Source organism: Glandiceps talaboti, chromosome 1 (assembly GCF_964340395.1).
Source record: "Glandiceps talaboti chromosome 1, keGlaTala1.1, whole genome shotgun sequence".
NCBI lineage: Eukaryota > Metazoa > Hemichordata > Enteropneusta > Spengelidae > Glandiceps > Glandiceps talaboti.
The window spans coordinates 18,748,008-18,771,341 of record NC_135549.1 but is presented as its reverse complement, the minus strand read 5'-3'; the positions used below and the strand labels follow the sequence as shown (position 1 = coordinate 18,771,341).

The window sequence follows — 23,334 nt, the reverse complement described above, 5'->3', positions numbered from 1 at the left end:
ACTTTTAAAATATCATTTTCAGTTTGTTTTGCAATTTATTGAGTTACTAACACAGACTTGGTATATGTTGTTCACAATATTCACCCAAGTAGATAAACATAATTATATAGGCTAAATCCTATATGGTATCGTTACGATTTACACCTCCACTCACAGTTAGTTAGTTAAAGACTAATAAACATGGTAAAGTTGCCAAGATTAAATGTCAATTTCTCATACATATTGTCAATTCAAGTAGGTATTTCCCCCAGAATTGATATTTAATAAAAATCGAGAAATTGATGGAAAGGGAGACATAAATGTTGCTTTATAAAGTTGGGGTGATTTGTCACGTTAATCATAAAGCACATCAAGAGTAAAACGTGGCTATCACAGATGTAGAACAGAGATGTACACTGAATATATACATAAATATACATAATGAACTATGTTATCAGGTTTGCCATATTTAGTAAATTGTCATGTTATTTCCTGATTAAAGTTTAAAGTCTGATATTCACCCTCATAGTGACACACACGCACACATACAGCTGATACAAGTTTTCATCTGTTGTACCACTAACAAAAGTCCACAGACTATGTATAATGTATTTGAAACTTGGCTAGTTTGTATATACCATTGATCAAGGTGGAAGACAAAGGGATGCGATGAAGCATTGTGCATAGATGGAAATAAAAACTTGTTTGTCTATCACTGCCTGGACAAACAGCTATATGATGTGACATTTAGAAAACCATGCTATATGCTATTACTTGTGCAATGCAATCTATTCTGATCCATTCTATTTTATAGGATAGGCCGTTCATACAGTTTCTAGTCACTCAAGACAAAGTACATGTAAAATACTTTAAGTTTTATTCACAAGATTTTGTAAAATTGTAAACTGAACATTACAACTTATGCATGGGTTTCTGCAGGTGTGATTTTCTGCCTCCTCCAGTGTATTCTATAGTACACTCACATTTCTTAGAAGCCTTATTTGAAATTGTAGTACACGGACTATGCTTGAACTCAATGCTAAATTTCATTTTAAACACAAGTATTGTACATTGGTATAAACTGTAAGTAACAGAAACATATTGGGACAATGTGTTACATTGTAAAGTAGTGATAATGGTCAGTGTGTTTTGATGCATTGAAGGTTTACAGTTTTGTATCAACATAATCAATTAAGCAGGATCTGACAATTTTCGAGCTACATATATGGTGATTTAGTGTTGTTGTGCAAGTCTTCTTTGCAAGTTGGGGACATATCGTACCAAAGTCTTAATAGCATCAACACCACATCTCATTAGTGAACATAGTCTGTCTGGAAAGTTCTCTTTGTAACCATCTTCACCATCAACTATAAGCTGCACATAAACAATAAAGGATGAATTAGTTACTAGTATTCAACGTGTCAATTTATTTTATTTTTTAGGATGGATTCAAACCCAAACTGCATAGGTAAGGCCAAAAAAATATATATCTGGTTCTGGTCAGCACGTGAGTGCCCTGAATACCTTCGCGTCGATCCTTTTTTTTGACAATTTTTGCTTTCCCGTTCCTGATATCAGGAGAACAAGCAGCTAAAATCTACCCTACATGCCAAGACTGCTTTAAATACAAAGCCTAAACTGCTTCGAAGAAAAAGGAAGTTTTTCAAGAGATGAATATGATAAAACAGAGTACTAATTTGCAAAAAAAAAAATAGGAAAAAAAAATTTGCGTCATCGCACCACTTTAGAAAGTTTACCCTGACCAGAACCAGATATTTTTTTTTTGGCCTAAGAGGCGTACGAACGAAACGGTCCACCATCGACAATGTTTCAAGTTAACACTAATTATCAGGATGTTTATTGTGATGGCAGTACTTTCTCATTGAGTTAGATAATGTAATTTATTTAGTACACACACACACACTTATATGCACTACCTACAGCTACACACATTTTCACTATATGTAAATTTTTAACCAGTATGACATGATTTCAAATTATTAGTTAAATATTGCTGAACCTAAATAGAAAGTGAAGCATCAACTTTTTCTTACATACCTTTAGACAAAATATTGATTGTAACACCAAATTCTACATTTAAAAGTGGTACTAACAAACAATGAAAATTACAGCAACTTTTTGTGATGTAGGGTATGAACTTTTACATATACAACAACTAATATTTAAAGTTTGATGAGTCTAGATTTTATAAATGGTCCCCAAAGTTTCTTAGCATCACACAATGTCCATGGTTATATTATTTTCAAACAAATTATTTCTCAGTATCAGAAACAACTTGAGGTTATAAGACGTGAATTCTATCAGTTGTGAAGTGATGTAAAATGTTGTAACATACCTGATTAATCATGGAAATGACGAATTCTAACTGCCACAACACTTGTAGGATAACTTTACTTCTCTTTCTCTTTGAACATTTGCCACATAACACTGCAACATGCTCAGTCACATAAACAATCTGTGGAACAAAATATTAATGTTTAAGCATTAAGCAAGTCTCTACAACAGGAAATATATAATCTATATAATGAACTCAAAACATCTAAAAATTATTAATTACAGACAATGTGATGTCAAACTACAAAGGTGCCACATTCAAAACTGCATGCTAGAGATAATATATGTCTTCACAATACAAGCAGTATTTGGTATGGAACAAGACTGTATGTGACATAGAATTAACATAGTGATATTGTGTATGTCAGCACACCCACTGCTACTAATCATGCTGCAAATTGTATCAACTCGCAATTTCTTCCATACACAAAAATAAAAACATAACAGATAACGTAATGGTGATTGGCACGTACTCTGTGATTTGAATACCAAGTCTTAAACCAGATGCAATACCATCAACTCCAAACTAACATATCTTAAATTCTTGCTTACCTCTGCATAGAACTGTGAAATCTCCTTTACAAATTGTTTGCAGTCTATAAACATGTCATTGTTTTCATGTGATAAAGATGTTTGTGATTCCTTCAAATCTATCGTGTTGTGTTTATCACTGTCTGATGAATTGTATCCTGAACAATCAGGGCTGATATCGGATACAGACCCTCTCGTATACAGTGGCACACTTTGTTTATGACGTTTCACTTTCGTCTTCTGCAAAAACTATTTAAAAGAAAAATGGAAGATTTGTTATAATACACCCAACTTTTAATGTAATATTGAGTGTTCTGTATTGGTATACCATAAAAACTTGTTAAAGACAAAATGTCCTCATTCCAAAAAATATAGTTGAAAATAGATGATGATTCGGGATTAACCCTGCAAGGATAAATCCTCATACTTGATATTGTTTGGAGTAGATGAATTCAAATCTATTCTGCATTGGTACCTTTTCCAATCGAAAGATTTCTATTCACAGACATTATTGCTATAATTTTGATTAACATTGTATTGATTATATAAATCTTACCAATTTTCCTGCCAACTTCTTTGCAGCTCTTTTGAATTTTGCTAGGGACATGTGAGACCTTGCTTTGTGATATTTCACAGAAATCTGATAAAAGTCCATGTGAAAAGAAACACTATGGTATCCATACAATGCAACCGTCTAAAAGGGGAAAAAAAAGTAAAATTCAACACCAATAGCTAAATTATTGTATTTATTTCATCTTATTTCATTTTATAGCCTGTAGTGTAAACATCAAAGATTCATCCTGAGATAATGACAGACATACAAAAGGGTACTCTACATTTAACATATTCCATACTATGACAGAACCTTATGACACGCAAGTGCAAGAGTGGCATACTCGGGGTATTTGCTCTAGTGCTTGTTCAGTGCTCTGCACCTGTACTTTCACAAGCATATAGCAAGAGAAAGTGCAGCAGAAAATAATGCAAGCATGAGTGTTAATCATATACTCCCAAGTACTCACACTGGCACTCACGTGTCATAGGGTTCAGTTGTTATCACATGTTTATCCGAAAAACAGCAAATTTTCATAACAACGATACTTTGTGGTCACATGCTTTGTGTACAATGAATGATTGCTACATCATTTCCATATCATTTGCATACAAGTATTTGGTGTTGCCCTGCAGTGCAAATACCTTTAGTATCTGAACACATCGGTGCAAGTAATCATGGGTAGATATGTAATAAAACATGTTTAATAATAAGTAAACAAATTTTATCAAGACTCACACCCTAAGTTGTTCTGAAAACCTAATCCCGATTTATAAGTACTGTATTCAACTATGTTACATTGAGCATTCTGGTCAAAACGCACCTCAAAATTTCTTTTATTTCTTTGACAACTGAGCCATCCATGATTGGCACTATCCCAACTTGTTAAACAATCCCAACAGAAACGAATCCCACAACGACATATCATATGTGAACACCCACCACTGTTCTCCATTGGGTATCTACATTCAGGACATTTCTTCACTTTTACAAAGGATATTAAAAAAGATGTATGATTATTGTCATCACCTGTATAGAGGAAAAAACGATTAAACAGTTTTAGAACAAATGTTACCCTGAATACAATAAATGATAATTTGAAACAATATAAACACTGAAGAGTATGCATGAAGATTGAAAAATTCATTGCTGTCGGTGCTTATGTTAACCATTCCTAAACATGAGTAACAACATGTAATTTATAGTGGCCATATGGATGAGGGTGTTTATTTTGGATTTTGAATTTAGAAAACGATTTTATCAAGGCTTTAATGTGAAATAACATTGTTAAAGCCTGTGTTTGTAACTTAATACATTGCAAAAAGAAAAAAAATATGTAAAAACGTTTGTTATTGTACATACAGTAACAAACATTTTACACATTTTATTAATCTTTTGTGATTTATGTTGTTACAAACATGGACTTGACATGTGTTCTTTCACATTAATTTTTCAAGTTGGAAGCAATGGTAAAATTGTTTTATAAATTCAAAATCCAAAATAAATACCCAATCCTCATCCATATAGCAACTTTAAGGAGTTACACAGCAACAAATCTTTAGTAAGTATAGGCATTGTAAGACTATTATTCTAAGTACATTTCAACTCCTTGAATACTAAAACTCACCATTGTTTTTTCTCAAGTCTCTATAAGTTGTCGCCTGGTCACACGTAGCTGGCCAATGGGCCTCTTCTTTACATTCAGAGCACCACAGTTTACCACAATCACAGTTGACAGATACACTTGTGCTTTGACAAGACTGGTCAAATTGGACAATTCTGCCACATTTTGAAGACGGGCACCACTGGTAGTTTAATTTGGAGTTGAGTTTGCTTTCACTTTGTTGTCTTGTGTAGTTGTAGTACTGACTGACTGTCATTACAGACATCAATGTTACTAAATCAACCATTTCTTTACATTTATATTCCTATCAGAATGAAAATAAATCTGAGTATTAATACTAGTACTGCATATTACTTGTCATCTTATGTTTAGCATACAGTCACTATGATATTCCTGGCTGTCTTCTACAAGGAAACAACAGAAATGATCATGTATAAACCTAAACATGTATACAATGCAAAATAAAACAAAAACAATTTTTACATACAGGTTAATATCTGTGACCTGTTTATTCTTCTCACAGGATCTTCTTTAATGTGTACACAGCCTTAACTTGTTAATCTTAATATAGATTGTTTAAAAAGAAGTTCTTTACATCAAATTCAGATCTGGCAGGCAAATGCTTCACTAACAGGACTGACAGATTATAATCAAAACTTACTGGGCATGTTATTGAGATATCTCCCTGCTGAACTCTGGCACTGACATGCATTCTCCAACAGCTGTTACAAAACCAATGTCTACAATTGTGCAGAGATGTAGCATCTTGTGAATCACTGATGACATCATAACAAATACCACAGTAGTCTGAAGACATGTCTGTAAAGTCATCTATGATTGTTGGGTTACTAGTCTGGTGATTGTTCTATTAGAAAAAGACACAAGGAAAAATCTATGTAAATGATAATGAACTTATGGTACATACAAATATGCAATCTGATTAAAATCTGATCAGGGAATATGGTTGAATTATTTTATTATACCTCTATGAAGGAAATAGAGGTTATGTACATATAAGCAATCAAGCCATATTTCCACATCAGTCTTTAAAAAGAATATACACAATGTAAATAACAATCATTGGGAGTAGAACTTGATTTTTCTAAGTACATTTTCATTTGGTTTACATGCTACTCACATCAGTATCTCATCAAACAAAGTACAATCAATCTCCACTATCCTTTTTTGTTAAACATTATTTAGACCAAATCGCCTCTCTATTCTTTTTTGTTCAACATTTTTAGACCAAAGTCTCACTATTCTGCATTATATGCATTTTTGAGACTCCCTTCGAATCATAAGAACTTACTGTATAGGATGAGCCACCACTGTCCTGAGCAGAGAAATGAGTTTGACAGGCTTGATAAGGAGTGAGACATATGTATTTCCATCCACACACTGACTTCACATGGTTCAACTTCAAAAACCGTGAACAGTATTTGTACTTGACATCAGTATTTATCATCAGGCTGTAAACAAAAGAACTTGAATTATTTGTCTGTTCTGAAGTCATGCCACGTAAGATAACAGAATTGTATGCAGTGAAACTACTAATAGAGCAGCTGCTCTTGACAAGTCGTTAATCTTAAACATTACTTCTTTAATGATACTAGTGATAGGTCCAGAAGCAAAATTATATACGACAAATAATATGACTTGAATTTAATCAAATTGACAAACTGAATTTGAATCACACCGAATTTAACCATACTGAATCAATTTAAATTTAATTTGGATTGGATTGCATCAAAATAAATCAAACTGAATTGAATGCCAATTGTGTTGATTTTAATTACTCTGTAGTGTGCGTACCTGTCAGTTGGGGCAACATCTAGGACATTAATGATGTGCTCAACCACTTCATACACAGAATATACCTTATCTTGATCCAAGTCAGAATTTATCATTGTCTGTACCTGGTCTACATACGTTGACTTACAACCAAGCAATGTAACACTAAAATAAACAAACTTAGGTTAGCATACCAGTGAATTGAATGCATTTTAAGTACTGCTACATGAATAGAAACATAGAATTCAAGCAATTAATTAATTACATGTAATTATAATAATAATCTTTATTGGTCCAAATAAATTCAGAAATTTGTTAAATTGTTTGGTAGCATGGGCCAGAATGAGCATTACCCTTCTTACCTACATGTTGTACATACCTCTTTTAAATCAAACCCAGCCAGCAATGAACAGGTTAGAACCTTGTGGTAAGAGGCATACAATTTACAAGGTAACCTACCAGGTAACTGCTTGACAACCCATTTTTGAGACCTACCACAATCATTTTACAACACATGCACATACCTCTCCCTTCTAATACTCATCTCCTAGTGAATATTGTGCTTCTTACCTGACTGAAGAACAGTCACTTTTTTCAGTTGTCAAATCTTCAAACACAAGATAGACTGGATTGCCACTTTCCTGTAAATGTCTTGCAAGGTTCTCTTCTTTTCTTTCATACAGGCTACCAATAACAGCAGATGTGATATCAATGCTGAATTTGTATGGCAGCGATAGTCCAACAGTTACACTGTCACCAAAGTTATCCTGTAGTTTTTTAGGGTTGAGACTGTCAGTTGGCACCCTTAGAGTCACTGATGGTTTATTATTTGATGTGTTTTCACACAATGGTACATTCCTGACATCAGTTACACTGGAACTTGTTTCATCCCATTGCAAGGGTTCTTCTCTTAAGTCATTGCCACTGAGTTGGTTGTCCATTGTAAATGATGAGTCAAACATAGCATTACCTTTATTGTACATTTTACTACATCTGGTAGATGCCATGTTTGTATTTTGTCTAATTTCTTCAATCCTTTCACAGTTTTGATGATAAGATTGTCTACAGCAAGTATTATTGTGCGTAGACTTCTCAAGTGCATCTTGGATTATGTTTCCAATGCTTGGTAATTCTGGTCTTTCAAAATACTCACTATCATCGCCATCATCACACCATGTGGAATCTTCATCATCTACATCATCATAATCAATATCTTCTTCAAACATGGATGGCTTGTTTGAGTCCTTCTTAGAGTAACCATGCAAGTATTCATTTTCAGATTTGGTCTTGTATCGAACCTTAGACAGTGACTTTGGACTAATGTACTCTGATGCACAAAAAATAGAGACAAAAGTATTACATAATTTCTCAATCACTGACATATGTGGACCTGTGTCATTTATGGCATCGCTGTTAGTACAGTATGTCTTTTATTATTTTCTAGGAGGGTTGGGTGATGAGATAAGACACTGCAGGATCAGTTTTGATGACACTTTTGAAAATGCAAACACACAATTTCGAAAAATCAATTATACCTGATAGATGGATGTTTTATCATGTCTTTCCACCACAAGCACATCTATGTTGGTCAACCTGTTGATTTTGACCATTCTCAATTGAAACTACTCAGAAGACTCAGTTTAACATATGTTTAAAGTTAAATTAACTTACTCTTTTTCCACTTCAAAAATCTACTTTCTTTGGAAACTGGATGAGAATTTGGAGGAAGTGCATAATCAACCTTGTAGGTGATTTCTGGCACTGGTAGGAGTTGATTTTCATTGTCATCATCATGTAAACCTGTATTTCCTCTTGGTGATGATGGCTTGGGTTCATGAAGTAAAGTCTCTGTTTTTCCATACTTCTTCTTTGGCTTCTTTTCCACTTTTGCTGCTTTACTATTCCATACACCTATACAATTAGCCTGAGGGAAAATAAAGATGATGTAAGTATACTTCAGGATACAAGCATTGCAGTTCCACATATGGATGTTTTTCTTTTCCCTATTCCCAAATTCTCAATTTTTTTAAACATAAAACCAACATGCAATAAAGGCTGGCAAATCATAGCTGAAATAATTGCTTTCTCCACTTCAAGCACTGAACATAATTATGCACCCTGTATAACACAACTCCTTTTGTGGTGATGACTGGATGATATTCAGTATACAATGTACAACTGCCTCCCCATCTCTTATACATCCCACATTCAAGCTCAAACCTTGATCAGTTGTGAAGGAAAACATGGTATTATACCAAATATACATATATATCAAAATATAACGCAGGGTGTACCTTAATAGCTTGTCTTCCACCAGCATTTCCAGTCACACTTCCTGCAACTTCATGTTCTGTCAGAATAACTTTGAAGTTCAAATCTTCATGTATCTCAGAGTCTTGTATGTTTTCTTTCAAAAGTGCAGGTAGCTCCCATCGCTTTCTCTTATTTAAACTGTATGTAACCTTGCTGGAGTTGTACCATAGCATTCTTCTGTGACAATTTGCTAGTGAATTTGAATTAAAGTTTGAAGTGTGACTAAATTATTAATGATCTATAGAAACAATATCATTTACAAATGTAATCTGATATATTATAAAAAGTGTTCCATGTAACCATTTGAAAGAGCAAAAAAAAATTGAGAATTAAAAATGACTGAGAAAAAAAGTTACATTTTACTCAATTTACCTGCAGCATCAAGTCCTCCATCATTAAAACAATCTCCAAATTTCTCTTGTAATTCTTCTGTTTCATCTTGTAATAACAGTGTATATAAGCCACTAGTGATCACTTTAGTGATATAGAACTGGGCAGAGTGAGAGCGTTTGTAGTAATTAGAAAGACGATCATTCTTCAGGGTTCATTGGTACAAATTCCATATTTTCCACTAGATTTACAATCCATGATTTCAGTACACTGGTATTCAAATGTATCTGAAGAAAACAGTATGAAAACCTGAAACAGAAAAAAAGTGACAGTGAATATGGTAGAGTGATATGTACTTATCTGTGTGTGATTTTTCATCCACTGATATAATTTCTTTCACATTTTCTGAAAATTACAATAAAATGATAAAAAATACTTTGGGTGGTTAAAAATATATGTACTTCACTCACAGTGACTTTCTTATGTTTGAGATACCCGCCAGTGCCTGTGGAAATTGTGTGTGTGTGTGGGTGGGGGGGGGGGGTAATCACAACAGCAATGATCACAAAAGTGCAGTTTTCAGAGCTTGCTAGTTCCTGAAATAACAAACACATTTAAACTACAACAATACAGATACAATACAGTTGATGCACTTAATCACACTATCTTTAATAATATCGAGAACATACTTAGTACTACAATAGGTGGAAAGTGAGAAAAAAACTCCAACAGATTTTACCTAAGGCCTAAAAAAAATAATTGTTTGGTTCCAGTTACCCGACCCCACCTAAAAATAACAAAATCGCAAAAATTGTGAAGTCTCAAAAGAAATAGTGGATGCAGAAACTGACATCAACTTAAAAAGACAAAATAAAACTGTTCCTCCAATCTGTAATGGCTGTACATCTGATCAGAAGTAAACAACACAGAGACCATTTGGAAGACAATGGAAAACCTAAACTGGACACGCACAGAAAAAAAAAAAAAAAAAAAAATCTACTTACCCCACCTATTCTAAAATTTAGCGTAATTGGAACTACACAATTTTTTTATTAGGCCTAAGGTGACACCCCCCCCCCCCCCCGACCTACTCCAATTATTTGAGTGTAGGTATATGTGCCACCCTTTGGGGTGCATTTTCTAGCCCTTTGGTCTAAAATGGAGGTCTATTTTTTCGAGCTAATAAGTCCACTTTGCATCATTTTTTATTTTGCTTGGTCTAAAAGTAAAATGTGGTCCATTGTCCTTTTAACCAAATAATAACTCATTAATTGTCCCAAAATGTTGCCTCCTAAGGAAAATGTCTTTAGGTCAAACCTAGCTGCAATAATTGTAGTGTTTGATGTGATTTTGAGGGTTTTTTCGTCTGTTTTTGTGCCTTTTTTCGTTCCGAAGTTTAACCCGAATCAAACGCTACAATTCCTCTAGCGCAAACGCAAATAGATGAGACCGTGTTGAAAACGTGAGCGAGGTGTCAGCATACTGCCTGTTTCAAAATGCTGCATGCGTTGCTACAGTAACATTTGCTGATTTTGACGGAATTGGGGTACCTCTGAACACTTCTTGGGTCTTGAAGGCTCTGTAATTAATGTTGCCGTTAGGAAATGTCAGATTTTTTGCCAGGTAAGGCGTAATTTAGCAGAAAAATCCGCCCAACTTTGAGATTCAGATCTGAATCGGTTCCGTCTATTTGTGTTTGTGTAAGAGGAATTGTAGTGTTTGATTCGGGTTAAACTTTGGAACGAAAAAGGGCACAAAAACAGACGAAAAAACCTCAAAATCACATCAAACGCTACAATTATTGCAGCTAGGTCAAACCAGTAACTTTCATCGTTTAAAAACCTCTAATGGTCGAAAATGGGGTTTGATTTTTTGTCAAAGTGGGTCTAAAATGGGGCCTGGGGTTTCCAGCACTGGCCACACACCCCTACCAGAGGTAGCCACTGGTACCGCCTCCGGGGGTGACCCCTCTCCCCTTAATTCACTTTGTAAAAATTCCCCCCCCCCCTTCTTTCAGAAATTGAGGTGACCCCACCCCCCTCTGATTTGCCTCCCCCCCCCCCACCAGCCGTAAAAACTGATCGCTCCCTAATTTGAAACAAAAATATTTCACACAAGTTGCAGACGAGACAATCTGTGATAGACTCGACTGATGATATTTGTCGTTGCTGCAAACTGAAAACGGTGTCACTTACTTACCTTGGTTGCCTTTTTCGAAACCGGAGCTTTTTTCTGTGCCTCGGTTTTGTCACCCACCGATGGCTAGTGGTTTCTTTTGGGGAGTAGCCGGAGAAAGTAAAGTAATAAATAGTAGACGTCGGAGACATATTTACAGATTGTTGTGCAACGCAAGTCGCCATATTTACTGTTATGATTTATATTTGGAACGGACTGAACGATCTTAGAAAAGGGGTGGTTAGTAGTAATTCTCCGAACTTGTTTTCAAGTTGCAGTATCAGAACCATTCATCGGAAAATAATAATGGTAACGCAAGCAATTATTCATACGAAAAAATACATTTGGCAGATTGTTTTTGGCTTAATTGCTCTATTGTCATCCAAGTTTATGTGCAGATATATACGGACTTTTTGTGAGTGCTGCAGCTACTATTTGAATAATGGTGGTATCGAGGTAATCAAATCGAGGCTCGTCGGCCCCCTTCGAGACTAGCAAAAGTTTACTTTGTATAAATAGTATGATATACATAATTTGACAATTCTTCTCCACTGTCAGGGACATGTAAACTGGTTTGTATCGTGAATTTATATTATACATATGAATAAGATTAATGTTGCTATGAATGAAGCGACTTACTACACACAGTAGAAAGACGATACATTATTGTAATTTTTAGTAATAAAACAACTTTACTATGTTTTTTCTATGGGTACTTGAAAAACACTGAGAAACGTAATTGCCCAATTCTGTGGCTGTATTTAAAAAATTGTAAAAAATATATCAATAATTACAAAAACAAAAATGTATGAAAAGTTAGTTATTGTACATACACAAAGTGATTTGTAAACAAACTCGATAAAGGCAAGTAATCACTTGTAATGATAAGTAAACACAAGAAATCAAACTATGTGCATAATGATGTTTCATTATATGGAAAATGAAATATGTATGCAAGAACCTGACACATGACGTAATGATTACTTTGTTTATCCAGATTATTTACAAATAACACCCTGTGTGTACAAGAAACTTTTAAATTTTCAGTTTGTTTTGCAATTTATTGAGTTACTAACACAGACTTGGTATATGTTGTTGAGGGTAAAACGTGGCTCTTACAGATGTGAACAGAGATTTGAATTGAATGTATAATGAAATATGTAATCAGGTTTTGCCACATTTAGTAAAATGTAATTTTATTTCCTGATTGAATTTTAAAGTCTGATATACACCCTCATAGTGACACACACACACACAGCTGATATAATTTTTCATCTGTTGTACCACTAACAAAAGTCCACAGACTATGTATAATGTATTTGAAACTTGGCTAGTTTGTATATACCATTGATCAAGGTGGAAGACAAAGATATGCAATGAAGCAGTGCATAGATGGCAATAAAAACTTGCTTGTCTGTCACTGCCTGGACAAACAGCTATATAATCTGTGACATTAGAAAACCATGCTATATGCTATTACGTGTGCAATGCAATCTATTCTGATCCATTCTATTTTATAGGAAAGGCCGTTCATAGTTTCCAGTCACTCAAGACAAAGTACATGTAAAATACTTTAAGTTTTATTCACAAGATTTTGTAAAATTGTAAACTGAACATTACAACTTATGCATGGGTTTCTGCAGGTGTGATTTTCTTCCTCCTCCAGTGTATTCTATAGTACACTCACATTTCTTAGAAGCCTTATTTGAAATTGTAGTACACAGATAATGCTTGAACTCAATGCTAAATTTCATTTTAAACACAAGTATTGTACATTGGTATAAACTGTAAATAACAGAAACATATTGGGACAATATGTTACATTGTAAAATAGTGATAATGGTCAGTGTGTTTTGATGCATTGAAGGTTTACAGTTTTGTATCAACATAATCAATTAAGCAGGATCTGACAATTTTCGAGCTACATATATGGTGATTTAGTGTTGTTGTTGTGCAAGTCTTCTTTGCAAGTTGGGGACATATCGTACCAAAGTCTTCATAGCATCAACACCACATCTCATTAGTGAACACAGTCTGTCTGGAAAGTTCTCTTTGTAACCATCTTCACCATCAACTATAAGCTGCAAATAAACAATAAAAGGATGAATTAGTTACATGTAATAGTATTCAACTTGTCAATTTTGATTTTTTCATTGAGATGAAAGTGTGTAGTTATGTTCACAAATTTAGTAAAGTTGTGCTCAGCTTTATGAAAGAATACAACTTGTTAATCTACTATTTCATTCACCAAGTATCGGCATGTTTATTGTGATGGAAAGTGAAATAGAAAAATAAATTAAATAGAAAGTGAAGCATCAACTTTTTCTTCCTTAACTTTGTCCAAATTCTTGATTGTAACACCATGTCATGTAACACATGTTATCTTAGAGTGGTACCAACAATGAAAATTACAGCAACTTTTTATGATGTAGGGTATGAACCTTTACATATACAACAACTGATATTTTAAGTGTAATGAGTGTAGATTTTGGTCATAGATGTAAATGACACTGAATAACATTGACTACATATAAACTATAAATGATTCTTAGCATCAGACAATATTATTCTCAAACAAATTATCTTTCAGTCTCAGATACAACTTCTTAAGCTTATAAGAAGTACATTCTATCAATTGTGAAGTGACGTAAAATATTGTAACATACCTGATTAATCATGGAAATGACGAATTCTAACTGCCACAACACTTGTAGGATAACTTTACTTCTCTTTCTTTTTGAACATTTGCCACATAACACTGCAACATGCTCAGTCACATAAACAATCTGTGGAACAAAATATTAATCATGTTTAACTTTAAGCATTAAGAAAGTCTCTACAACAGGAAATATATAATCTATACAATGAACTCAAAACATCTAAAAATTATTAATTACAGACTGTTTGATATCACAATACAAAGTACAGAGGTGCCACATTGAAAACTGCATGCTACAGATAATATATGTCTTCACAATATGAGTGGCATTTGCTATTGAACAAGACTGTGTGACATAGAATTAACGTAGTAACATTGCCAATGTCAGCACAACCACTGCTACTAATCACATTAAAATAGTATCACTCGTAATTCCTTCCACAGATATAAAAACATAACAGATGACGTAATGGTGATTGGCACATACTCCATGATTTGCTTATTAAGTCTTAAACCAGATGCAATACCATCTAATCCAAACCAACATATCTCCTTACCTCTGCATAGAATTGTGAAATCTCCTTTACAAATTGTTTGCAGTCTATAAACATGTCATTGTTTTCATGTGATAATGATGTTTGCAATTCCTTCAAATCTATCGTGTTGTGTTTGTCACTGTCTGATGAACTGTATCCTGAAGAATCACTGCTGATATCGGATACAGACCCTCTCGTATACAGTGGCACACTTTGTTTATGACGTTTCACTTTCGTCTTCTGCAAAAGCTATTTGAAAGAAAAATGGAAGGATTGTTATAATACACCCAACTTTTAATGTAATATTGAGTGTTCTGTATTGGTATACCATAAAAACTTGTTAAAGACAAAATGTCCTCATTCCAAAAAGTATAGTTGAAAGTAGATGATAAGTCCTCATACTTAATATTGTTTGGAGTAGATGAATTCAAATCTATTCTGCACTGGTACCTTTTCTAATCAATGATTTCTATTCACAGACATTATTGTAATAATTTTGAGTAGCAATTATATTGGTTATATGAATCTTACCATTTTTCCTGCCAACTTCTTTGCAGCTCTTTTAAAATTTGCTAGGGATGTGTAAGACCTTGCTTTGTGATATTTCACAGAAATCTGATAAAAGTCCATGTGAAAAGAAACACTATGGTATCCATACAATGCAACCGTCTAAAAAGGGGGAAAAAAGTAAAATTCAACACCATTAGCTAAAATTAATGTATTTACTTCATCTTATTTCATATTATAGCCTGTAGTGTAAACATCAAAGATTCATCCTGAGATAATGACGGACATATGAAAAAGTAATCTACAATTAACATATTCCATACTACGACAGAACGCTATGATACTCAAGTTCAAGAGTGGCATACTTCTAGTTACGGTATTTGCTCAAGTGCTTGCAGTGTGCTCTGCAGCTGTACTTCATGAGCATATAGCAAGTGAAAGTGCAGCAGAAAACACTGGAAGTATGAGTGTTAATACTCCTGAATACCCACACTGGCACTCACATATCAAAGGGTTCTGTTATTATCACATATATCTATCTGAAATTGCACACTTTCGTAAAAATGATACTTTGCAATCACATGCTTTTTAGTACTAGGAATGATTGCTACATCATTGACATATCATTTGCATACCGGTATGCAATAATGTTATAGTGTGTTGCACTGCAGTGCAAATACCATTGGTATCTGAGCACATCAGTGCAAGTAATCACAGGTAGATATGAAATAATACATGTTTTAAAACATTCATGCACACATAGTTCAAATGAATGATAAGTAAATAAATTTGATTAAGACTCTTAAGCCCAAAGTTGTTCTTAACACCTAATCCTGATTTATAAATACTGTATTCAACTATGTTACATTGAGCATTCTGGTCAAAACGCACCTCCAAATCTCTTCTATTCCTTTGACAACTGAGCCATCCATGATCAGTACTATCCAAACTTGTTAAACAATCCCAACAGAAACGAATCCCACAACGACATGTCATATTTGGACAGCCACCATTCTTCTCCATTGGGTGTCTACATTCAGGACATTTCTTCACTTTTACATAGGATATTAAAGGAGATGTATGACTATTGTCATCACCTGTATAGAGGGGAAAAAATGTAATTAAATCGTAGCTACAACAGCTGTAGATCAAATGGTATCTGAATAACAATAAATGATTAAAACAATATTAACACTGAAATAAAGAGTATACATGAAGATTGAAAAAATTCATTGGTGTCGACGCTTCTGTTAACTATTTGCTAAACATGAGTAACATGTAATTGAAGTAGTTCAACAACAACAAATTTTTAGTAAGTACAGGCGTTATAAATCTATTATTCTAAGTACATTTCAACTCCTTGGGTACTAAAACTCACCATTATTTTTTCTCAAGTCTCTATAAGTTGTCGCCTGGTCACACGTAGCTGGCCAATGGGCCTCTTCTTTACATTCAGAGCACCACAGTTTACCACAATCACAGTTGACAGATACACTTGTGCTTTGACAAGTCTGGTCAAATTGGACAATTCTGCCACATTTTGAAGATGGGCACCACTGGTAGTTTAATTTGGAGTTGAGTTTGCTTTCACTTTGTTGTCTTGTGTAGTTGTAGTACTGACTGACTGTCATTACAGACATCAATGTTACTAAATCAACCATTTCTTTACATTTATATTCCTATCAGAATGAAAATAAATCTGAGTATTAATACTAGTACTGCATATTACTTGCCATCTTATATTTAGCATACACTCACTATGATATTCCTGGCTGCTTTGTAGACAAGGGAACAACAGCTTTGTTCATTTATTAAACCTACCAAGCATGTATAAAATGCAAAATAAAACATAAAAAATATTTACATACAGGTTAATATCTGTGACCTGTTTATGCTTCTCACAGAGTCTAAACTCTTATTTAAAAGTGTACCTTGTACCTATTACTATTAGTACACAACCTTAATTTCTGAGTATTAAGACTTGTTAAACATAATATAGATTTTAAAAAAAAGAGAAGTTTTTACATCAAATTCAGATCTGGAAGGCAAAAACTCCACTAACAAGACTGACAGATTATAATCAAGACTTACTGGGCATGTTATTGAGATATCTCCCTGCTGAACTCTGGCACTGACATGCATTCTCCAACAGCTGTTACAAAACCAATGTCTACAATTGTGCAGAGATGTAGCATCTTGTGAACCACTGATGACATCATAACAAATACCACAGTAGTCTGAAGACATGTCTGTAAAGTCATCTATGATTGTTGGGTTACTAGTCTGGTGATTGTTCTATTAGAAAAAGACACAAGGAAAAATCTATGTAAATGATAATGAACTTATGGTACATACAAATATGCAATCTGATTAAAATCTGATGAGGGAATATGGTTGGATTGCTTTATTAACCTCTGTGATGGAAATAGAGGTAGTACTCAAGCCATATTTCCACATCAGACTTTAAGCAGAATGTATACAATGTAAATAAGAATCCTTAGGAGTGGAACTTGTACTTAACTTGTACAAATGATTTTTCCAAGTATATTTTCATTTGGTTTACATGCTACTTACATCAGTACCTTATGAAACAAAGTACAATCAATCTCCACTATCCTTTTTTTGTTAAACATTATTTAGACCAAATCGCCTCTCTATTCTTTTTTGTTAAACATTTTTAGACCAAAGTCTCACTATTCTGCATTATATGCATTTTTGAGACCCACTTCCGATCACAAGAACTTACTGTATAGGATGAGCCACCACTGTCCTGAGCAGAGAAATGAGTTTGACAGGCTTGATAAGGAGTGAGACATTTGTATCTCCATCCACACACTGACTTCACATGGTTCAACTTCAAAAACCGCGAACAGTATTTGTACTTGACATCAGTATTTATCATCAGGCTGTAAACAAAAGAACTTGAATTATTTGTCTGTTCTGAAGTCATGCCACTTACAATAACAGAATTTTATGTAGTGAAACTACTAGAGCAGCTGCTCCTGACAATTCCTTAGTCTTTAACATTATTTCTTTACTGATACTAGTGATAGGTCCAGAAGCAAAATTCTATTACCATATACAACAAATAATTTGGCTTGAACTCAATTAAATTGACAAACTGAATTTGAATCACATCGATTTAAACCAAATTGAATCGGATTGGATTGAACTGAATTAAATCAAATCAAATTAAATTGAACTGAATTCAACTACATTAGATTAGATTGAATCAAAATAAATCAAACTGAATTGAATTGGATTGAATACAATTGTGTTGATTTGAATTACAAATAATTGTGTCTGTAGTGTGCTTACCTATCAGTTGGGGCAACATCTAGAACATTAATGATGTGCTCAACCACTTCATAGACAGAATATACCTTATCTTCACACAAGTCAGAATTTATCAATGTCTGTACCTGGTCTACATACGTTGACTTACAACCAAGCAATGTAACCCTAAAATAAACAAACTTAGGTTAGCATACGAGTGAATTGAAAGCATCTTAAGTACTGCTACATGAATAGAAACATAGAATTCAAGCAATTAATTAATTAATTATAATGATAATCTTTATTGGTCTAAATAAATTCTGAAATTTGTTAAATTGTTTGGTAGCATTGGCCAGAATGAGCATCACCCTTCTTACCTACATGTTGTACATACCTCTTATAAATCAAACCCAGCCAGCAATGAGCAGGTTTGAACCTTGTGGTAAAAGGCATACAAATTACAAGGTAACCTACCAGTTAACTGCTTGACAACCCATTTTTGAGACCTACCACAATCATTTTACAACACATGCACATAACTCTCCCTTCTAATACTCATCTCCTAGTGAATATTGTGCTTCTTACCTGACTGAAGAACAGTCACTTTTTTCAGTTGTCAAATCTTCAAACACAAGATAGACTGGATTGCCACTTTCCTGTAAATGTCTTGCAAGGTTCTCTTCTTTTCTTTCATACAGGCTACCAATAACAGCAGATGTGATATCAATGCTGAATTTATATGGCAGCGATAGTCCCACAGTTACACTGTCACCAAAGTTATCCTGTAGTTTTTTAGGGTTGAGACTGTCAGTTTGCACGCTTAGAGTCACTGATGGTTTATTATTTGATGTGTTTTCACACAGTGGTGCATTCCTGATGTCAGTTACACTAGAATTTGTTTCATCCCATTGCAAGGGTTCTTCTCTTGAGTCATTGCCACTGAGTTGGTTGTCCATTGTAAACGATGAGTCAAACATAGCATTACCTTTATTGTACATTTTACTACAGCTGGAAGATGCCATGTTTGTATTTTGTCTAATTTCTTCAATCCTTTCACAGTTTTGATGATAAGATTGTCTACAGCAAGTATTATTGTGCGTAGACTTCTCAAGTGCATCTTGGATTATGTTTCCAATGCTTGGTAATTCTGGTCTTTCAAAATACTCACTGTCATCGGCATCATCACACCATATGGAATCTTTATCATCTACATCATCATAATCAAGATCTTCTTCAAACAAGGATGGCTTATTTGAGTCCTTCATAGAGTAACCATGCAAGTATTCATTTTCAGATTTGGCCTTGTATCGTACCTTAGACAGTGACTTTGGACTATTGTACTCTGATGCACAAAAAAATAAAGACAAAAGTATTACATAATTTCTCAATCATTGACATGTGTCATTTATTGTCACATATAAACCCAAATGATATGGCATTGTTGTTAGTACAGTATGTCTTTTATTATTTTCAAGGTGGGTTGGGGAAGCAAGTGATGAGATAAGACACCGCAGGATCAGTTTTGATGACTTCTGAATATGCAAACACACAATTATACCTGATCGATGGCTATTTCATCATGTCTTTGCACCATAAGCACATCTGTGTAGGCCAACCTGTTAATTTTGACCTTTCTCAGTTGAAACTACTCAGAAGACTGTTCAGATTAACATAGTATGTTTAAAGTTAAATTAACTTACTCTTTTTCCACTTCATAAAACTACTTTCTTTGGAAACTGGATGAGAATTTGGAGGAAGTGCATAATCAACCTTGTAGGTGATTTCTGGCATTGGCAGGGGTTGATTCTCACTGTCATCATTGTCATCATCATGTAGACCTGTAGCTCCTCTTGGTGATGATGGCTTGGGTTCATGAAGTAAAGTTTCTGTTTTTCCATACTTCTTCTTTGGCTTCTTTTCTACTTTTGCTGCTTTACTATTCCATACACCTATACAATTAGCCTGAGGGAAAATAAAGATGATGTAAGTATACTTCAGGATACAAGCATTGCAGTTCCACATAAGGATGCATTTCTTTTCCCTATTCCCAAATTTTCAAATGTTTGTTACATAAAACCAAAATACAATAAAGGCTAGCACATATCATAGCTGAAATAATTGCTTTCCCCCTTCAAGTACTGAACGTCATAATGCACCCTGTATATCCAAGTAACACAACTCCTTTTGTGGTAATGACATGTTGATGTAGGAAATGTCCGACATACAGAATCCACCCATGGCCACATTGTACAATGCAGACCTTCCACATAATGATGTGTAGTTGAGATTGTACAGTTGGAATTTTCATATTACTAGATCGTGGGCAACAAATTACGATCATCGACCATGCGTCGGAACATCATACGTTACCACATTGTACGTCACGCGTCACTTCGTCTATATTCATATACATGCATTTGGCTCATTAGACTTTAGTTCAAGTTAAAACTCCATGATTTGTGACCATGATTGCCAACGCATGTACATGTAATCCTTCATACTGTTGCGTAGATATTCATCATCATGGCGAAATTTCAACAGTCACTCACTGTAATCGTTATACAGTTAGATGTGAATGATAAAGTCATACGGTACTACCGTAGTAGCTGGATGGTCTCAGAATGAGTCGCATTTACTGTTTATGAGCCCGTTGAGAGTCTCAAATACGATTCACTCTCATTCACTGTTTACAACCCCCTTTGAGAGTCTCAACAGCAGTCGCAAAGACAGTCGCACTTAGTGTCTACTTCAAATTGAGACTCTCGGTTGTAGTCGCATTTACCCAGTTGAGGGGGTCATACATACCTGAGCATTCCCAGCCACACTTCCTGCAACTTCATGTTCTGTCAGAATAACTTTGAAGTTCAAATCTTCATGTATCTCAGTGTCTTGTATGTTTTCTTTCAAAAGTGCTGGCAGCTCCCATCGCTTTCTCTTATTTAAACTGTATGTAACCTTGCTGGAGTTGTACCATAGCATTCTTCTGTGACAATTTGCTAGTGAATTTGAATTAAAGTTTTAAAATATTAATGATCTATAGAAACAAACATCATTTACAAATGTATTCTAATATATTATAAAAAGTGTGCCATGTGACCATTTGAAAGAGCAAAATAAAAATTCATTAAAAATGACTGGGGGGGGGGGACAACAAGTTACATTTTCCTCAATTTACCTCCAGCATCAAGTCCTCCATCATCAAAACAATTTCCAAATTTCTCTTGTAATTCTTCTGTGTCATCTTGTGATAATAGTGTATATGAGCCACTAGTGATCACTTTAGTGATATAGAACTGGGCAGAGTGAGAGCGTTTGTAGTAATTAGAAAGACGATCATTCTTCAGGGTTCTATTGCCATATTTTCCACTAGATTTACAATCCATGGTTTCAGTACACTGGTATTCAAATGTATCTGAAGAAAACAGTATGGAAACCTGAAACAGAAAAAGAAAGTGACAGTGAAAAGGGGAAGTGTGATAAATATGTGATTTTTCATCCACTGATATAATTTCTTTCGTATTTTGTGAAAATTATAATAAAATAATGTAAATACTACGGGTGGTTATATACACATATACTTCTCTCGCTATGACTTTCTTATGTTTGAGACACCCATCATTGCCTGAGGAAATTATGTTGTGACTCTAAGTGAGTGAGGGAGGGAGGGGGGTAGCGGTAATCACAACACAACAGCAAACATAAAAGTGAAGAGCAGTTTTCAGGCTGAAATAACAATTAAACCCTAAAATTACAACCATACAGACACAATACAGTTGGTGCATTTAATCACACTATCTTCAATGTCGAGAAATTAGAACTACAAATTAAAATAGGTGGAAAGTGAAAAAAAAAACAACATAAAAACAAAAAACAAAAAACTTCAACAGATTTCACCTAATAATTTGAAACAAAACATTTCACACAAGTTGCAGACGACAATCTGAATACTGCAGCATGAAGCAAACTAAAAACGGTGTCACTTACCTTGGTTGGCTTTTTCGAAACCGGGGCTTTTTTCTGTGACTCGGTTTTGTCACCCACCGATGGCTAGTGGTTTGTTTTGGGGAGTAGCAGGAGAAAGTAACGTAATAAATAGTAGACCTCGGTGACATATTTACAGATTGTTGTGCAATGCAAGTCGCCATATTTGCTGTAATGGGTTATATTTAGAATGGACATAACGATGTTAGAGGAGGGGTGGTGGGTTGTAATTCCTCGAACTTACTTTCAAGTTGCAGTATCAGAATCATTCATCGGAAAATAATAATGGTAACGCAAGCAATTATTCGTACGAAAAAATACAATTAGCAGATTGCATTTGGCTTAATCGCTCTATTGTCATCCAAGTTTATGTGCAGATATATACGGACTTTTTGTGAGTGCTGCGGCTACTATTTGAATAATGAGGGCATCGAGGTAATCAAATCGAGGCTCGTTCCTGTCGAGACAAGCAAAAGTTTACTTTGTATACATATTACATATAAATTAAATTAAGTATAAATTAAGTATAAATTAAATATTTCTTCTCCACTGTCAGAGACATGTACAATTAATCTCGGAGTGAAATCTGGGTCGCATTGTGAATTTCTATTATACACATGAATAAGATTATTGTTGCTATGAATGAAGAGACAAGAGAAAGACGGTACATTCTTGAATTTTTGGAAAAGTGTAATGAACGTATTTACACGGTCCTGTTTGGGGC

At 34.4% G+C, this 23,334-nt stretch overlaps 2 protein-coding genes across 2 annotated transcripts; both read right to left on the bottom strand.

Annotated features, from left to right (window-relative positions):
• Window positions 1-13,283: 13,283 nt before the first annotated feature.
• LOC144433953 (uncharacterized) lies at window positions 13,284-19,651 on the bottom strand. Its single transcript, XM_078122371.1, has 10 exons — window positions 19,215-19,651; window positions 18,672-18,815; window positions 18,100-18,259; window positions 17,445-17,648; window positions 16,732-17,032; window positions 16,245-16,450; window positions 15,378-15,515; window positions 14,868-15,095; window positions 14,318-14,437; window positions 13,284-13,732 (listed from the first exon to the last, which is right to left on the bottom strand). The coding sequence occupies exons 1-10, from the start codon at window positions 19,649-19,651 to the stop codon at window positions 13,589-13,591; spliced, it is 2,082 nt and encodes a 693-aa protein (XP_077978497.1). The 3' UTR covers window positions 13,284-13,588.
• Window positions 19,652-20,394: 743 nt separating this feature from the next.
• Window positions 20,395-22,774, bottom strand: LOC144433943 (uncharacterized). The gene is made up of 5 exons (XM_078122358.1): window positions 22,748-22,774; window positions 21,805-22,063; window positions 21,435-21,625; window positions 20,441-20,591; window positions 20,395-20,399 (listed from the first exon to the last, which is right to left on the bottom strand). The coding sequence occupies exons 1-5, from the start codon at window positions 22,772-22,774 to the stop codon at window positions 20,395-20,397; spliced, it is 633 nt and encodes a 210-aa protein (XP_077978484.1).
• Window positions 22,775-23,334: the final 560 nt, after the last annotated feature.